Source organism: Hylaeus volcanicus, chromosome 4 (genome assembly GCF_026283585.1).
Source record: "Hylaeus volcanicus isolate JK05 chromosome 4, UHH_iyHylVolc1.0_haploid, whole genome shotgun sequence".
In the NCBI taxonomy this organism is placed as follows: Eukaryota; Metazoa; Arthropoda; class Insecta; order Hymenoptera; family Colletidae; genus Hylaeus; species Hylaeus volcanicus.
This window is the reverse complement of record NC_071979.1, coordinates 9,847,008-9,866,176: the sequence shown is the minus strand read 5'-3', so window position 1 is coordinate 9,866,176 and position 19,169 is coordinate 9,847,008. Positions and strand designations below refer to the sequence as shown.

The 19,169-nt window shown below is 45.9% G+C and overlaps 2 protein-coding genes across 3 annotated transcripts in view; one reads left to right on the top strand and one right to left on the bottom strand.

Annotated features, from left to right (window-relative positions):
* Nucleotides 1–657: 657 nt before the first annotated feature.
* Nucleotides 658–8,262, bottom strand: LOC128875165 (A disintegrin and metalloproteinase with thrombospondin motifs 7-like). Its single transcript, XM_054120539.1, has 18 exons — nt 8,156–8,262; nt 7,287–7,680; nt 6,036–6,201; nt 5,650–5,957; nt 5,439–5,563; nt 5,186–5,332; nt 4,742–4,888; nt 4,522–4,666; nt 4,289–4,381; nt 3,513–3,722; nt 3,066–3,302; nt 2,880–3,003; nt 2,627–2,753; nt 2,425–2,545; nt 2,219–2,362; nt 2,037–2,155; nt 1,794–1,963; nt 658–1,499 (listed from the first exon to the last, which is right to left on the bottom strand). Exons 1-18 carry the CDS (start codon nt 8,260–8,262, stop codon nt 925–927), a joined length of 3,459 nt encoding a protein of 1,152 aa, XP_053976514.1. The 3' UTR covers nt 658–924.
* A 3,458-nt stretch (nt 8,263–11,720) lies between these two features.
* Nucleotides 11,721–19,169, top strand: part of LOC128875106 (A disintegrin and metalloproteinase with thrombospondin motifs 7-like) — a 28,645-nt gene continuing 21,196 nt past the window's right edge. Inside the window, exons 1-2 of one of the 2 annotated variants that reach the window (XM_054120458.1) lie at nt 11,721–12,670; nt 15,825–16,001. In XM_054120458.1, the coding sequence (XP_053976433.1) occupies nt 15,917–16,001 (85 nt within the window). In that variant the 5' untranslated portion in view covers nt 11,721–12,670; nt 15,825–15,916. The remainder of the gene's footprint in view (nt 12,671–15,824; nt 16,002–19,169) is intronic. The other variant, XM_054120457.1, reaches the window with a different exon arrangement.

Genomic DNA, 19,169 nt, shown 5'->3' with positions numbered 1-19,169 from the left:
ATCAAGCTGTTCCACCGCGTTACGCCCTTCAACGTTCGAGAAAACGTCCCTTTTCGCGTTATCAAAGATTTATTTCTTCGTCCTCGAAGCATTTGTGTTTATTTACAAATACAAAGACGGCCGAATAAAACACGAATTCCAACGAAAGGACAACGGTATGAACAGCAAATAAAGCCATTATCTCGATTATTAAAATAGTCGGGAGAAAATACGGGAAGAGGCACGCTATTTTTATCGCCGTCGCATTCAATTCCAATCCTACGTAGAGTCTAAAAGATCGTTATTCTTGGAATTTCATATTTTTCAGCGTAATCATAAAGTTCTTTCGCAAGATGGTCGCTTCTTTCACCGAGCAAATAATTATTGCGACCGGAATGTATTATTACAACGAGTTCGAAAAAGTAATTCTATTCGTCTCCGGTTGGCATAATTCTGTTGACCCGGCAAGTTATTACATCTGATAGGTTCTACCGAAAGAGAACGCGACGGTGAAGTATTCGTTGGGTCTGAAAGAAAAGAGCCCTCGTAAGGCGGAATTCTCGCGGGGTTTCGTCGACTGGGAAAAGTGCAGCGCAAATTGCAGGCCCGCTGCAACAGATTTCCAAGCCTCGTTGCTTGGAAAAACTCGCCGGGCTGGTGGATGGTACGTTTCGCAAAAATATCGCGAAACTCTAGGCAAAAGTGAAACCCTGTCATCGGATGTCGAGATAGCAGTTCGTTACACGAATATTTTTCATTAACGAATGAGCCAAACGGGAGTAGACAATAATGTCTCATCTCTCTGGTCGAAATATTCGATATAGCTTCGTTGAGAAATAATTTTTCATTTTTTTATATTATACATCTAGAGTTCAACAATCTCTAGATAAATTCCACTAGAGTCTGATTCGACATTCCAAGGTTCGAGACGGTGATGATTCGTCTTCACTGCTCCACAGCGTCCACGATTCCAGCCAACCGATCGTAAGCCGAACTCTGGTTGACGACTCGCGGTGAAGGTGTCCCGTTTGGATAGCTCAGCTCTTCGATCTTTTGAATAGCCTGAGAGCCCCTGTAAACCTTTTCGCGAGAGGTGTCGATGCTCATGCCAACGAGGTCGCCTGCTTCCTGGTACGCCTTGTCCGACAAATTCGATTGAAGGTTCTCCTCCATGTATGGAGCCTCTAGCAAAACGACATTCTCGATCGGCACCGAGTCCTTGATGATCGATCCTGGCTTCGGCGTGGTGAAGTTCCTCTCAGAGGCACAGGTGCTGCGTTTCTTCTTCTCCTCCCGAGCGACCGACCAGTCGCGAAGAAGCTGCCGGAAGTCCGCCGCGTCGGCGTCGTTCGTCCTTCGGAGCTTGTCGGCCTCGCGAGGAACCCCATGCACCAACATCGGATCGACGAACGCGTCGATCATCTTGGCCTGGTCCACTGCCTGCTTTTCTTTCACGGCCTCGACTTCTCCGTTCGCGTTCCGGGCCTTTTTTGGACAACTCTTCCTGCACGGCCTCTTGCCTGTTGACGAATGCTCAGAGTACAATTGGAGATCGAGTAACGGCTGGAGCGCTTTTATTTTTGGTAAAATTTCCTCCGAGGAAAGATCATTTCTTAACTATGTGGCTAAGAAATTTGCATTTTTCGAAGAAAATTCTATTATATCTGAAATGGTACGGACTGAAACACTGATCCAAGCGCGGAACGACGCGTTGTAAACTAAACTGATACGATGTAAGTGCGCTCTGCTATTAATTGCAAAGATACGTATTGGTGTATTTCCCGTGGATTGCACTATTCTTACGACAATCTTACCAACGCATTCTTCTTTCTGTTTCGGCACGCGACCTTTGCACGCGTCCAAATTCGCTTGAACGTCGTCTTCGCCAGCTCGAGCAGCAGGTCTGACGCATTGTACTTTTCGATGCCTCAGTCCAGTCTTACCATCACAGGCACTACATTTGCTCCATTGACTTACTCGCCATCTTAAAACGTCAACGAACACGGGTTTTCAAAATACATTACTCCTAAAATATTAATCACTGACTGCTGTCTTACTTCGCAGGACATTGTTCCGAATTACACGTACGACTTTTCGGTTCCGGCGGCTGTATACCTTGACAGAAACTCACGCTGACTTTCCCACCGTGCTCTTCGACACACGACGGCTCGGAAATCTGTATTTATTGAAGTAGAATCGAGTTGTTCAAATCTGTTTAAGTGTTCGATATCGATATTACCATTGTACCACCGCCGCATTTAGCATTGCATTCGGACCACTCCATGAAATCCCATATGTATTTCGGCGTATACGACGGATCGGTGGACATCACGTAGTATGCATAGCGAACGCCTGGATTTTCCGACTTTTGATAGAACACGTACTGAAATAGAAACAATCGTAAATCATTTTTTGATACAGACGCCTTTGCGAATCATGGGTTACTTCTATTCGAATGTCCTCAGCTATCGGTCCTTTTATTTCAATTTGCTCTCTTTCTGGCTCGGGATGCATATAAATGATAAGGGCTTTGGCACATTCGTAATCGCCGCTTTGCGCTTCCATCCTGTAATCGTTAGAAACATTTTCTACTAACAACGAAACGCTAGCACTAAATTCTCAGCCAAAAGAATTTCGAAATAATTACCTTTCTCCGTTTAGGCAGTATTTTTTCTCTTTTTCGAGCCTCACCGCCAAGGAGTTTTGGTGTGGCTTGTTTTCTGATACGTGTATGCTGCGAGCACCTTTAGGTATCGTCACTATCTTCACGAATCCTGACACGTATATCGCCAGATTGTTAAAACATATTTCTCGAGTATTTATATCATTAATCGTTATTTATTTATTTATTTGAATTTCCGCTTAGAAAATCTTGATAACAAAAGAGATGAATAATTTACGTTCTTTCACGTCCTTGGTATCAAACAACCCCTCTATTTTCTTGCACTTCGACCCGTCACCCTTGCAAATGCCACACTTGTCTTCGATAGCGCTAGAATCCAGCAGCCAATCGCAACCAACTATCTAAAATAAGATCGAAGGTGAGTCTCCAAAACCTCTTTTCGTTATAATAAAGATTCTCTTACCCTGCATGTGCCGGAGACACACATGTTATTCGTCCCAGGTTTACAGGGTGTCGAATCGTTTACTATTGCCGAGAGCTTGGTGTACGTGTGTTTCTCGTTGATACAGTACAACTGGCAGGGATCAAGCCCCGGAGAGGAATAAACCGACCACTGATGGAGCCCGTCCGTCAAAACCGGTTGGGTATTCCATAGCGCGCACTGTACCGCTCTGAACGACGGCTTGGTGGGATCGCATGCCTGTACAGCGAGGAAATTGTCGACTTTCGAAAACGAAATTTTGCTGAATCTGTATCAAATTTTTTCGTTACGATTTTCTCTAGCTTAAAGCGCAAAAAAAAACCGAAGGGAAGCAAGTGGCATATTCGAAGAGTCGTATAATTAAAAAGGGGTGAAATCCCTCAGATTTAATATTATGAGTGCATCGCGTAGAGAGAACATGAAATTTACTTGAGTGTTGCACGTGAGAATTTTCTTCCTGGCACCGATGCAATATCTGCCTCCGTTGGAAGGCACCGGGTGGTCGCATTCCCTCTCGGCGTATTTGACGCCACCACCGCAGGTTCTGCTGCAAGAGGACATGGGACCCCACGAACCCCAACCACCGTGCACCGCTTTCGGTCGACTGCCCATATCCACGCATTCCTTGTGAACGCACCACTGTGAATACGCGTGCATTCTTTATTCTCGGCATTTCGCTTTGCAACGTAATATATCAGGTCGTCTCGTACGTAATTTCTAATGGTACAAACGGCTCACTTGCGACTGAATGTGTTGTATATCGTATGAACAAACATTCGAAATAATAATGGAACCCAAACTATACAACTTGTCGGAACCAATTATAGTTAACATCAACATTCACAGAGTTATCGGAGCTATTGTGCACAATAGCTTCTGCTTCTCGCGACAGATTCGAGATTTCGCAAGGGGCCTCTTGTTTGCACAAATATTTCCTGTTTACTCTCTCATTGTGTTACGGTCCGTTTTATGAGCGTTTCGCGTGAGTTACAGTTCGCGTCACGGAAATTTTAAATTATTCCATTTCGCTTGCACCCCTTTCTCTCCCACTTTGCATCGTAATCCCTCGCGAAGGGGAGAGGCGAGGGAAATCGTTAAAAGGCGGCTGCGCGAAAATTACCGAACGACGATCATTCGACTGTCGCGTACAAAAACAGCCGATACAGCAATTTTCAAATGATAATTTAATCGTAAAACGTACGAACCTTGTTTTCACCGCATTTCGTTCCGTCGGCCATAGGAACCCCGCGAGAGACGCAGGTCGAATTGGCTTTGCACCACAGGACGTCGCACGACGGCTGTTGAAATATACGTACGTTCGTTCACAAACAGACCTAAGCATAATCTATAAAATACTGCGACGAAACACCCAAAACGGTGAGTTAAATCAATGTTTGTTATAAAAGAGGCTTTCACGAGAAAAGTTCAACTCTACCGCAGAGTTTTGACACATCACCGAGCCAGGGAACATCATGTCGCATTGAAAGTCCGCTCCATACATCGCGCCAGGCAACATGTTCGGATACTTGAACTTTTCCGGCGGATTTTTTGGATCATCGTTCAAACATTCGCCCAGTCCGCTCCTAACGAATCGACAATAGACATTTTCAACTCGCATGGGAAAAGGAGAATGCGAAATCGAATATCGGGTAATTTACTCGAGAAGCGCGGTTATAAATTTTCTGCTACATCTGGACCACCTAATCGTGAAAATGAAGACGATGGGCGACATGACGAAGTAACTCGAATCCTTGTCTTGAGGCGGACATCCGCTGATGGATTCCTCGTCGTGCGAACAGCCCATCCTGGAAAAACGCACATTCTTTTGTTCGCCAAGGTAATCCTTTCGCTGTTAAAAAATCTGTCTCGCTTTCGTGACACTGTGAAGCTGTTCGAACCGTGCTTTCGCGGCCAATGCGCGAGAATGGAAGTCTTGACGCGATTATCTCGAGAACAGGAGTGTGCACGGTAGAAAATCGTCGTAGACTGTCGTCAAACGAAGCGACGTTGAGAGAGAATGCTTCGTTCGAATCGAAGACGCCTATAGACGTCGATAGCAGCGAAAGGATTAAACTTAGCAAAGGAACGTGCATGGACAGTACACGTGACCAACTTCGTGGGCAATTACGATTCCAAGCAGTAGACCGTTGTCTTCGTTTATGGCGGCTGCTTTCTCGGGATTACAAGCGGTCCCCACATACGCCAAACCCATCAGGTCGCAATTTGTACCTTCCGAACAAATATCGTACCTGAAACGCGAATTTATTTTGGCGAGTTTAACGTGCGAGTCTCTGTGGTACAGGGTGATCTGTGTAACTAATCGAAAGTAATGTGTTATAATCGCGATGTTCGCACCTGGTTACCAGGACACCTATATCGAAGTGATTTGGGTGAGTGAAATCCGGAGGGTTCATTTTATAGCTCCACTTGGCGAAACTGTCCAACGTTTCTTCCGCTGCGGGACTAATGAGCAAATCTATCTATGGAAAAACGATTTTGATAAAAGAAAGTAGTTCGACTGATTTATCATCCGCATCCATTCCACTATTTTCTGGTTTCGTATTACCTCTTCCTTCTCCTTCTCTAAATATATCATGCGAACGACGACCACGTCTATTTGATTGCCGCTAGAGCTGTCGTGATAAAAATCTGACACCATGTTCATGATCGTTAGAAGATACTGCTCGTAGTTGGTGTTATTGTGAAAATCGAGAAACCTCCTGTCGGCGACCAGACCAATTTCTATATACCGATGTATACTATGAGTCCCAGACGTAACTGGCGCCGACTCTCGTTTCGATGCGACGGAATTATCCTCCATTAGTCGCTTCTGTCGTTTCGCTAACTGTTCCGCCCATGCAGCCTCCCAGTTATCTGTTCAAAATATGTAGAAACTCTTTTTCTGCGGTTCGTGTGCCAGAAGAAGAAAATGAAAACACTAGTCGCACTAACCACTGGTTCCGCAATGCCTCTTCGGAGGGTCATCGTGTTTGGCATCGTTTTCATGAGGAGCGGATCGTTTGTAGGCGATGTGTACGTGTTGGCCATCAGGCTCTGGATCAGCTTCGTTCACAGGCTCGATAAAGTACCGACCGTGATTAGTTTGTACGTAGCCGACCTGCACGCGATCCAGACGCATTTACCTTTCCAATTGATCACTATTATCGTAAATAAGACGCCGCGTCGGACTCGCCAACGAACGGGCTACCAGTCTCGGAAAAAAAATCAAAAAATCGCCAACGACGTCCGAGTCGGATTAACGTCGAACTTGTAATTAAAGTTTCGCTTTTCAGCGAGCATTAATTCGCCAAATAGCGAGCGTGCTCCATGCAACAATTGCAATTTGATAGAACACACCGCGGCAACCCCCCCTCGCTCGTTTAAAGGTCGAATCCATACCGAATTTCCCCGCGAATCATGGTATTACGTGCGAGTCCACGGAAATTACAATCCACCGATCTCAATTACGGGGATCGGTTGCGCATGCAACATTTAGCCTAGATAGAACTAACGGTATAATTCAGAATGATCCTCGTTTCTCCCCAGAGTGCAAACAAGCTACCAGTCCGTAATTCGCTGCAAATTGCGGTCTATACGCCGTCGAGACCCGCGGACCTTGATATTCGACCAAATTTACAGATTCGATAACGCGCCGCGTGCCAATTCGATCGGTCTCCGGTTATTGAACTGCCCCCCGAAAATATTACGCGTATCGAGCTTGTCCATACGCTCGAGGAAATTACTCGAAACAACTTTCGATCGACGCGACGTGAAATTTGAGTTTATCGAATGGTATCTGCCGTATCTCATCGCTTCGTTGCTTTCAAAGAACCCCTATGATGACTAGAATTAGTTGTCAACGGAAGGAGGAGATTATGCAGATCGTGTCTCGCAACACGCGCGACAATTGCGTCAAACTGAAAGCCGGTGTTCGTTTTGCGAACAAGCGTTTCGGTTCGATCAGCGTGGTCTCGCTTTGCGAGAGCGGCAGAGAATTTCTCGTGATTATAGTACTCCAAATCGCTGTCGATTAGCGAATGCTCCGAAAAGCGTAGACGTGACGTCGTCGGCGTAACTATTTTTGTTTATGTATTCGCTCGAGTACGCAAGCTACTTTCGAAAGGCGCGCGTCGATGGTGAAGTAAGTAAAAATGAAGCGGCGAGAAATGGAGTAAATTAAAAAAGGAAAAGGAGTATACGAACCACGCCGTCGCACAAAGACAAGGCAGCCTTGGACGCATGGTGGTCCCTGACGAAGCCTCGGTAATGGCACTGTCGATCCGAGGCCCTCTTGAATCGCACCGCCTCGTTCAGGTTGCTCCTGAAACCGGAGCCCCGCGTCTCGATCACCATGTCGGGCGAGATGAATTCGTGGTACGGACTGAGCTCCACGTGGTGATCGATCCCGTTGAAAGCCAGCACCAGGTGTAATTTATCGGCCTCGGGCTCCCTCTCCCCTGCCTCGCTCGACCTCTTTCTGCGCTCGTTGATCTCCTGTCGATCGTAGAAATTCGGCAAACGGTACGTGGCGAAGCTACCATCTTCGAGCACTCGTCTCGGTATCAGCAATTCTGGCTGGTTGACGTCTCTCGTATACCTGAAACATCGAACACCACGGAAAAATGATCATCGTCATTATTATTGCAAATGTCTGTCTCGAACTCTTGCAGTTTAAAGCTCTACCGAGATACTGTCCCGAGCCAATAAATCAATGTATCTATCTATGTATTATCGCGAATGGCGCACCCTTCGCAAAGACAAAGAGTCGTAAATTCCAAGTCGACCGGGAGCAGTCGTGCATTTGTCGAAAGGAAATCCGTGGCGACGGGTCGTTGCGCGGTCTACGGGACGGAACAACGAAAGAACGAGAGACCGCGTCGAGAAAAGTACATACATGGCATTTTTCATCGAGAAGGGTTATACGATGAAATGAAATCGGCTCGAAGCAGATCGAATGGACGGAGCACGGATGAAACTGTCGTCGACGCGAACGTTCGACGTACGGGAGTGTATCGACTCGAGGATTTTTCGCCATTGGATTGATAATCGTTGCAGCCCGCGAATGCACTTACCTACCATGGTATACGTTTCCAGATTCGCTGGCGTACTTCTTGAGCAAATCTCCGTTCGCGGTCACGAGGACGAAGAAAAACGTCACAAGTGCTTGAAATCCGTTCATGACAAACTAGTTTTTCGTCGGATGGCTCCTGAAGTCGGCAGTGGATACGGAACAACGATATCCTCGCGCAATTGTTTACGATTATCACCACGGATAAATTCCGCCTGGTGTCATCCCGACCCTTACAGGGTCTTTAACTCAAAAGTACTTTTCAACGCTGCTGCACCTACTCCAACCATCGCTATTCACATTTACATACATTGTCACTTTGTATAAAACGTAACAATGTTTTTCAAACTTACAAATTATTTCTACGAAGAAAGGAGCTCATAAACCACGTTACGTCTCTCGACGAAATATAATTACTAAATTAATCGTAAACCAAAGTCAATCTATTCCGTTGTAATTGAACCGAAGGCGAGTATCATATTCCCCAAATCTGGTATGGAGTACCGCGAGGGTAGCATACGGTTTCGCTCATCGCGAACGAACTCGATACTCTGTTGGAAAAGCCTTTTAACGGAGACGCGAACTATACGGTAAATATAAATTGAAACGCGAACCGCAAAAAGCATGGTCCGGTGTTGCAGGTTTCACGGACCGACGAGCCACGAACAAAGATAAAAGCGACACCGCGCTATATTACCGTCCGCATTATCGGAGTCGATACTCGTTCAATTTTACGCTCAGCTTCGGTTAACGGCAATCGTTTCGAGTACACTTGTTGCACTTTGTTCGGATCCGAACGACAAGTGGTTTCGCGTCGTAGAAGGCATTTCATTATGCGATCGTGAAGGAAACGGTACGTAGTACCATAAAAGTATTTCTCTAGCCACGGTTCGAATCTCGTTCCTCTCAAAAACTCGTAACTCGAACTCTCGAACAGCTATATTATGTTAATTTATAACAAGTACAATCATCGTGTCGGGCGACTTTACGACTCAACGTTTAAACAAGGATTTATAGGAAGGTTTACAAGTACTTGTAGAAACTTACACGAACGATAATAATTATTGTTATCTAACGTTTAGTAAACTACCAAGTGATCGTTTGGTGTCACCTTCCATGCACTTGTTTCCAAACAGTAACAGCCGTTATTCGTCGCGTCGACGTTTATAGCCGGCGATCAAAATCTCTGAAAACAGCGTACAGAAGTCATACCCACGCGACAATCAACATCACTTCCTCTGCGATATTACACCACAAACATTTAGAAGAATGTCTGAAATTAAAGTAGCCACGTTTCTCGAGGATTTGTACGCGCGTGCTTGCCCCCAGACAAAATTTCTGTTTACCGTGGCATTTCGAATGGACCTTCTTCCCTTGTTGGATTCGTAGCCTTGATTGCAATATTTCCTGGCCAATGACTGGTTGTCATCAACAACCACGGTGACGAGCGCGAACGGACCACCCTGGAGAATTTACCATCCGGCTCGAGACAGACTCTCTCCGTCTCGTGTACGCTTTCGTTCAACAGAGACGAGCAAGTAAAACTGGAGCGGGTTTTACGTTGCTCTCTCACCGGATTACGTAGATCGGATGAGTCGAGCGATCTTTTCGATAAATCATTACGACCACCGTGGACTCTGAATGGCGAGAACTCGAAAATAAAAAGCGGAACGGTAATTGGATGTATCGATGATATTTTTTCGTCTCGCCAGCAATTTGGGTAGTAATTCCAAATTTTTTCCAACTTGCACGAAAGTCATTGAAAAAAGTTGGATCATTCGAGCTATTACGAATGGATTCAACGTATGGCGTTCAGCAAAAAATTTCGACAACCCGCTGGATCGCGTTACCCTACTTGCAAGTATTTTACAGTCGATCGATTGCTACCGCGCATAGGAACTCGATGCTTCTTGGCGGATGCGGTCTGGTAGACTCAATCAAACGTACTCCGACCGGTTGGAAGTTAATTCGACGTTATGGCTGATCGTTTGTCATACGCGAGAGTAAACGAATCTTACTCGGTGTCGTTGCATTTCGTACAGTCGAACGGAAACGACCTCGATCGCGAATACGAAGTGGGTGGTCCCTCTGCGCCATTTTATTTATCCATAGTTCGATTCACCGTCGAATACGCGCCGCTCTCTTTTAAATAACACTTCTAATTATTATTTGCTTCCGAGGCATGGCTAATAAGATACACAGAACTCGAAGTTTTCCGAAATGTAACGCTGCGCATTTTTCTGATCCCGTTACGATTTCCCCGATTCGAGACTCGAAAGGGAACATACGATTATGGCTGACCATAACTGCGCTGAGCCGTGGAACGGATTATTTACGTTGATTCGCGAAACGGTGCGGCATGGCGATCAAGAGAAACAATCGATCGTTTGCCAGTATTTATGAACTCGGCGGAAGGACGTAGTCGATGTCGAAGAAGATGATGGACAAAGAGACCATTTACCGTCAATACTTATCGTCTGTACCCAGAACGTTATTCAACCAGAGGAACATACATGTCAGCGGCTCAAAATTTATTCGCGCCAAGCGGAGTCCAAGTTTTTTTCAGTCTGCGAGGGAATACATTGCACAAACCAATTCTCGACAGCCACAAACGTCCTATTTAGATATGTCATACCTATATCGAATACACCGTAAACCATTTTAAATTCTTCCGTCTTTGTTCCGAGTTATTATGTATTCATATCAATTTTCGCGGCAGTATCCGAATGGGAAGTAACGGGAATGGTATACAACTCGGAAACACATCGGCGTACGACCCGCAGAATTCTGTCCGTTGAATCTGAAATCCGTCAAATCGAGGTCTTGCCGTACGTCTTTTTAATACATCGCAAAGAGAAAAAGTTGGCGTCACGAGAGAGATTTATGGACACGGTGCTCGCACACGCGATCCGTAACGAACAAAACGAATTAAAGGCAAAACAAACGGGAACGAAATTCGAAGAGGAAACAACCGAAAAGATCCGACGTGGGAAGAGAAAGATGGAAAAAGTTAGGCGCGATACACGTTGAAAACATGTCGCGCGAATAAACACGACGTGCGCGTACACGGCAAATGAGAACCAGGAATAAAACAAAGCGACAGCAGCAAAGCTCGAGACACGGGTAGAAAGGGAACAAATTTCGCAATGCGCGATTGCACGACGTGTAAATAAATTTGCAACGAAGTCGCGCGGGTAAAGAGCAACGAGGACCGAAAATCGTAGTTGAATGATGCGTGGGAAAGCGTTGGATGCGCGAATTGGAAATCGTCGAATGAATTTGCGATTATCAAACACCCCGATAAAAGTCGCCAAATGGAGGAGAAAGACGCGGGAAGGAGAATCATAGTCGCGGTAGAGGGGAAGGTAGATCGAAAAGGAGGGATAGACACGAACCGCTAAAAGGAGCAACGGATAGGGAGAGAAGTCGACATGACGAGAGGAGAGGGAGAGCCTGGAAGAGTAACAGATCGAAAGACAGAGGAAGGGAGAGCGGTCGGACGGAAAACGGGTCCACGACTGGGTGGAGGAACTAGTCTTACCTAGTAGATTGCCCTGTCTCGATTCTCGGTCCGTGCTTTTGCGGCCGACCGAGGTACATAGGTGGGAACCACCGAGTTCTCCGTTTGAACGTAACCGAGTCAGAAGAGGCGGAAAAGAGGGGCGAGATCGCGATTGCGAGCACGAGCATGAACGCGAACGTGAATGCGAGCGCGCAGTAGAGGCCATACGTAATCCGCGTATCGTACGGACGTGCCATACGCGAACCGCGAGACGGGGGAGGCAGGAGGAGGGAGGAGGGAGAAGGGAGGAAGGAGGAGAGCGAGTGCAGGGCCAGCCGACCGAGAGGGAACAGGGACACGGAGAGGAGGATCGTGTGTACGTAGAGCATCGGAAGAGTGTACCAGACCACTAGTGTTGTGACGGCGACCGTGCCCACGACTTCACCGCCGAGTCGGTATCCGTGTTCCGTCGTTCCTCTTCCCCTTTTTGTTTCGCGGTTTCGCTACGTTTCCGTACCTATCTCCACCTCCGAACCTCCTTTGGCGAAGGATCACTCTGACTCTCTGCTAGAAAAACTACCCCCTTCGTTTTCTCACCCCATTTCGAGTCACCGTTCCTTCCACGGCTTCTGTGAATCCACTCCTCTTGCGTCTCTCTATATTTCTCCCACCTGTGGTTCACGGTGGACCCGCGCACTCCCCCTTCCCGAGTACCAGACCCTCCCCCACGGGTCCTCGTTCCGTACCGCGGGCGCGAACGCGGCCGCGACCGCGAGCACGTTTCCATGATCCGTACCGACACTTCCGGCGAAAAGTGAAACGTCAGGCGATGAACCAAAGAACTCGATGAATCGATCGCTCGTTTGAGAGACGGGGGTGGCAGAACAACTCCAGTGCTACATCCACGGGACCGTTGGTACCTACGAAGAACGTGCGAGCAGGTGTTTCGGAGTAGTCCATCGTCGCCGCCAAACTCCACACCACGTGCTCCGAACAGAAACCCGACACGATCGTTGGGTACGTATTCTGATCTGTCGATATAACCGCCTAATCGCTAACAAAACACGATACAAATCATCGAAATTCGATTTATCCTTTTGCAGAGCAACCGTCCAAACGCGTTCAAAAGTTAATAGATGGTTGTTTTACAGATTTATTGGTAGTCGTCTGAAATGGCGTCTGTTCGACAAAATAGACTAATCGAAATAGCCGTTTCGAAGTGAAAAATTGGATTCGAAAACGTTCTTTTCGGTGAATTCACTTTATATTGATTGCATATTAACGCGCCAAAGGCGTACGCTGTTGAACCGATTAATTATGCGCGCTCGGCCGCGAGCTTCAAACGCGCCCAAATACACGAACAGCGAACGATGCACAAATTCGTTTCTCTGCGTTAAAGCGATTGCAACTTCAAATAATTGTTTACGCGCGATAAACATCTCATAAATTATACATGCGATAATTCGCGCGGTATATCCTAATGGGCGTACGGGCCAATGGAGAATTTTACACTTTACGGAGGGAATCGGGAAAATTTTATCGGGAAATGTTCGTAATTTCACGAAGAAGAGGGGTGTGTCGCCTATTCTATCAACAAACCAGGTCAGCGAATGGTGGTGGTAGCGATTAATTTGGAAACGTAAATAAACAAAGTCCCGTTCTACTTCGATCGATCACTCGAGAAACAATGATGTCGCGGTGTTGATGTCGCGGCAGCGCCAGTGGCGTCTCGGCCATTGAATGAATGCTCTTTGTGGTTCGCATACCTCGCATAAATCACACGCGAATATTTACCTGACACCGCGCGGTCGCGGTCGCCCCCATACTCGCGATCGAGACGAACTCTTCGAGCCGGTTCACGCCTGGCCCTTCGGATCTTGCTACACTCCGCTCGATGAGCTACTCGAGCAATCTTGGTCTTCCTTTCCATTGCTTCCTGTTCACGTTTTTCCACGAATTTGAATAACCTCCTCCGCTGCTGACATCTAATGGGACTATTCAGGCGTGTCGTTCCGCAAGGAACCACGGAAGGAATAAATTTCGATTTGCATCGCGACCCGAGTTGGCGTGAATCACGCTTTATTCGACGACGTACCCGTTGTTTTTCGACGCGGGCGTACCTGTCGCCATTGGCGAGAACATTTTCTCGTTCCGACGGCCATCTCTCGGTGTCGTAAATTATGCGCGAACCGCTAGATATACGAGTATATGTATTGTTTTATCAGGATTTGATGCAAATTCGTCGCGTGTGAATTAATTCGAAAATTCTGCACAACGAACAGAATCGACACTAGAATTACCAGCACTTCGTTGCATCCTTGTAGGTACACGCGTCTCCTAACTTGCGTTGCAAATTTGAAATTAATTAAACGTGGGTTATCAAATTTAATGTAATACGCATATCAAACGATAGTTGTATCTGTATAGCCATTGTACAGAGTTTGTTATCATAGTCTGGAGCGCTTCGATCTATAATATGATACCCGACAGCGGACCTCTTCTTTTTGCGTTTCACCGATATTAATTAAACTTCCGCGTTGAAAAACGAATAACGAATAACGTATTGTAGGTAAACAATAATATCAAGCCAGAGTTTTGTACTTTGATTATTGTGAAAAAACTGTTTGGATAAATTAGTAAATTAGACCGTTTACCTTATATTAACATAATAAAGTTTAAGCGTGCAACATTGTTGCACAACGCTCGACACAACCACGCCGTTTTCGTCTCGAACGACTCCAGCGTCCCCGGTCGCGGCAGCCTGTCGATTAACTGCTATTAACATTAGCGAATTAGTCGGAGGCGAGCGTCGATACGTATTCGTAGGAGTAAATCCCGTTCGAACGTGTCCGATGGTAATTTCGCTGATTCGTTTTCTCGCTCGCTCCTCTTTTCCTCGAGCGTACGCATTTTCGCACGCGTTCGAGTACCCACGCGCTCCAACATTTACTCAAACGCATTTCCGGTGCCTCTCACTTCGCGGACCATTTTCTCGCACCGTCGTCGCCATCCTCCTCGTCCTCGTCGTCTACGTCGATTGCCCACGTTCTCGAGGTTTTCGAGTGGATCCTGCCACCTCCAATTTTCTCTTAGTTCGATTCACTGTCTGCTCCAACCGTCCAACAAAACGTGAAACGATTCAAAGAACGATACTGTTAACCGTCGTATAGCATTCGAAACAGTTTTGTTTTATTAGCCATTTTCATCTGAAGCGAATGCTAGGATATTTGGGTAGTTGCACGATTGTCGATTCGCGATAGAAAAATATAGAAAACGTTCGACGTCGAATTCAAAGGATATTTTTAATCGACGAATGGAATAACTGGAGTGGTTTGTTTGATTAAGAATGGAACAACACCCGAGTCTGTTGTACCACGATATTCCATGATAACAAACGAGGGAAAAAAGCGTTATTATCCGGTGTTGCGCGCGTGTCTGTGACAGTTTCTTGTTACGTAGCAATGGTTCGATTCGATGATAAATGGAAAATGGAAAATTATTCAAACGATATCTATTAAAACTCTTATTAGGAACATTCGATGGAGAAACACCGTGCGAGCGAAGTCCGATTGCTCGTCGGTGTGCATGCTTGGTCGAGAGAATTTCACGATGCACTCGTGTCGTTAATCTTCGACGATGTCCTCGTCTTGTGTGGCATATTATACGGGCGACATCTCAATCCGAACGACAGGAAACCCTTTACAACCGCGTCTTCCTTATAAATATTCCACAGTCGCATCCTAAGTGGCCCCATCTGATACGCACGGGACGGTTTGTTCGTTAAACGCGTACTTACACGCTCGCGTTATAAACGTTTCGAACGAGTTTCAGCGTAACGATTCGATTCGAATAAAACAAGCCACGCATTTATTAAGGTTCGGCCAACGCTCGTGTTTCTCAATCGATGCGTTCCAGTGGAACTTTTGTGTTATCGTTGTCGGAATTATTATCATTACGCGTTCCGGAAAGTGGTAAGAGTATCGTCTACACGCTCGTGTTATACGTAATTTTTAATTACGTCACAGTAGATCGATTTCTTGCTACATGCTCTTGCTACTATCTATACATTTCAATTTATGATTCTCGACGAAAGCCTTGCAGATCTTGGCGAATATACTCGAGTACACTGTGATTCTTATACAGAGTTTGCAATTATATTTTATTGTTACAGATAAACAGACGACAGCTTAAAGGACGGGAGTTTATCGACCTACCGACCCTTGCTGATTTATTATAAAGTGCACTTTCAATTTAGCCACAACCATGCGCTATCCATTGATACTTCAAGCGTTCATCACCGTTGCGCATATATTGCCTGAAACTCGTCTGCATCGACCAAACGTCCGGGGTGAGTTCGAAAACCGCACTCGACGCTACATTATAGTAAGGAAACGAACGAATCGAGGAAAATGGTGGATCTCGAAAGTGAAAATCGCTGTGGCGATAATCCAAGTTACCCTCGTTTCGAGGTGGTACGAAATCCGGCAAATTTTTGCAGAATCGGCGACTGGTTAGCACGTTATGTCAAAACAGAGGCTAGAAATTATGTGAATTGGCCGTCCGCCAGACAGCGGCTTCGCGTCGGGCCGATATTCCGATAAGATCAGCAGAATCTTCGTAGAAGATGAAGCGCGTATTCGTGTCGGTGGCTGGCTATCACGAAATGACAATCAATTACAGGCCTAGCCGTGTCTCCGGGACGTATTTGAAATATTTATCGACATAATTAAAAATCAAATCCGCTCGCTAACAACCGTTGCTCGGAGACGTCCTAGGGCGCAAAGGAAGCATAAATAAGAGACGATTAACATTTGATGACACTCGCGAACGTGGATCGTTCCCTCGCCCGTGGCTCGAACCACTTTTTTTTTCCCCATCGCTGTTATCCGCTCGATCTGTTTTCGTTTAAGTCTCGAAATCGTAATTGGACGCTATGTGTGCACTTAACGGAGAACTGCCTTGAGCAAAACCGAGGATTCTGCGCGAGAACTGGCTGTGACAAGTCCTCGTACAAAAGTAACTCGAGAGAGAACGGATGATGCGGAGCTATCGAATCGACCTCTCCGTATGCTTTTGTCATTTTTCATCTGTTCCCGACACAACGCGATTCCGACACCGGGCCGGACGGCGTTTTTATCGAGCGATTTACAGATATCGCCTGTCGATTCTTCGAGAGAAAATCGCGTCCCACGGGGATGCCACCGTGTCGAAAAAGTAACAGGACACCTTTCCAAATAATTTTCTCTCGTTAATTCGAACTAAGCGATAACAAATATTGCGTTGGACAACTAATAGACGGTACACGAGATTTAAACTAGACTCCTTTGCTCTTCTTATTCCTAGAATCAACGTAGATCAGGTTTACTCGGCTTTCAAGTTTGAAGGCAAAGATACGAAATAAATATGTACTTGGCACGCAAAATTCAATTAGCAACGTCCGGTAAGGAACTCGTATTTCACCCCGCGTATCATGTATATCAAGATCGAGTCGTATAGAAGGGTGGTTTTCTCGTTAAAACGAATCGCGCATCATCGAGATGTCTTGGATTTATTTCAACGGAACTTTGTTTCTATTATATACTAATTTTTGAGTCGTCATCTTCTTCTCAGCGAAAAAATATGAAAAATAGAGAGACCCCCACGGTGTCTTTTCAATGAAGATAACTCAACGGAATGGAACGAAGCGAACAAGCCGCTCGTAAATATTTATTCGTCTTGTGGGCGCGGAGACAATGCGAGTCGAGTCGAGTCGAGTCGAGTCGCGTCGTGTCGAATTAGCGTCGTAAAACGGACTTGCATTTCGAAATTAGCCTGTTGTTAGGAAGCAATTATCGCGATCGAGGAAGAGAAAATTACAGTCAACGAAGGAGACGCGTTTACGCGGTGACGTCGGCGACATCGCGCCTTGAAGTCATCGATGCTAGCTGAAGCCTTGTTCCTTCGTCTGCCACGTGCGCCACGGAACTTACTCCAACTATTCAAGGGAGTACATGCGAGTAGAATGATGTAAGTGGGCCAACGAAAAATCTCCCAAGTTGCATTTAAATTACATCACTCTCTAATCGTATGAAGCTCATTAATTACCGATTATTTGATAATTGTAAGCATGGATCACATCTTGTCAAACAACGTGAGCTATATTGGGAAACCTAATTGGCGCAACTTCTCCTTAATTTGAAATTTAACACCAACTATGATCAGACCCTACGAAGCTTTAACCTGTTCCCAACCGAGGAGAATCTTTGGGTGTTTCCTGAGAATCATGCATAAATCGGTAAACCTGATCGAAAGCAGTTTTTCCGTAGACGGTTGTTCGGGACGTCTTTCGATTTTTTTTATCCGAGGAAAAAAAAGTGGAATTCCTGGGATGGCGCCAAGCATCCGCAAAACCGACGAAAAAAGGAACGCTCGCGGCTTGTCTGTAGCACCGATCGCCCATTCATGGTCCGAACCCGTTGAAAAGTCGCTCTCTCGTTCTCTGAATAAGTTCTTGACATGCGGGCACGTGTTTCTCGCTTGTACGCACACGCGTACCGATTGAAACGACGCAACTCGAAGCGCGTTTGATTTCTCTCCATTTCTCGTTTCACGATGTTGCGAAATTTGATAAAGTAAACTTATCTTATTCGTTCGACCCGATATTACAGAAAAGACGATGCATCGCCACAGAAAAAGTAGACACGCGACGATTGACTTTCCATCCAGATATTAAAGTTGAATTTCTGAAAGATTTCTTAGATTCGAAGAATGTTCGAGGTCACCAAAACCAACGATCGAAGAAACTAGTCCAATTGGTAATTAGATTCGTGGTTTCTTAAAGTTTGTTAAACTCTATCTCTCTTTCATCGCCTTCGAAACAAATGAACCGTTCGAAACTTCGAAAGTGTCTCCGGAATCGCGAACTGTCAATTTTTGAACACCTCGGATTCCTGCGAGATCTCCCTGGTTTTCAGATTCCCGCAAACTTTCTAAGCCGATGTAAAATCTTAAGTCTGTGAATTACATAGTATCGCGGTTCAAGTTTCGCAAAGAAGGATCGAAGATTTACTACAATCTGCTTCTTCCGTACGAATCGAAAGGATACTCGAATACTCGAATCTTTCAAGCATGCCTCGTAATCATTTCAATACTAATTTCACTTTGCTTTCCCTTCAAAGAAAGATTAGTTGATCCGTGAAATGTGCTCGAAAGAATTTTAAGCCTTTTCTCAGGGCTACCGATACTCATCGTCGATCGTTGTATAGTCTGATAGCAGATAGATTTCGTTATCGAAATGAAATCTAGCCCGACACAAGGAATGGAAAGACTGGAAAATCGTGGAGAAATAGGCATCAACAGAGGCACGCACCTGTGCCGCTATACGGGTACACGCATGATGTTCGATGAATGCTGGCGCGATGGTGCGCGGGCGCAAGCGTGGGCACCGCCATCAATAGACGCTACACGCTCGCTTTTTGTCTTTCCTTCTCTCGTTTTCTCGCCGAGCCGGGCCATATGCTATACCCGATGCGAAAGT

Coding starts and splice junctions, on each gene's coding strand:
- LOC128875165 (XM_054120539.1), bottom strand. CDS start 8,262: ATGAACGGATTTCAAGCACTTGTGACGTTTTTCTTCGTCCTCGTGACC. Junction 4,889..5,185: donor GCCCACGAAGTTGGTCACGT/GTACTGTCCATG, acceptor GCGTTTTTCCAG/GATGGGCTGTTCGCACGACG. Junction 3,723..4,288: donor CGAAATGCGGTGAAAACAAG/GTTCGTACGTTT, acceptor GCGTATTCACAG/TGGTGCGTTCACAAGGAATG.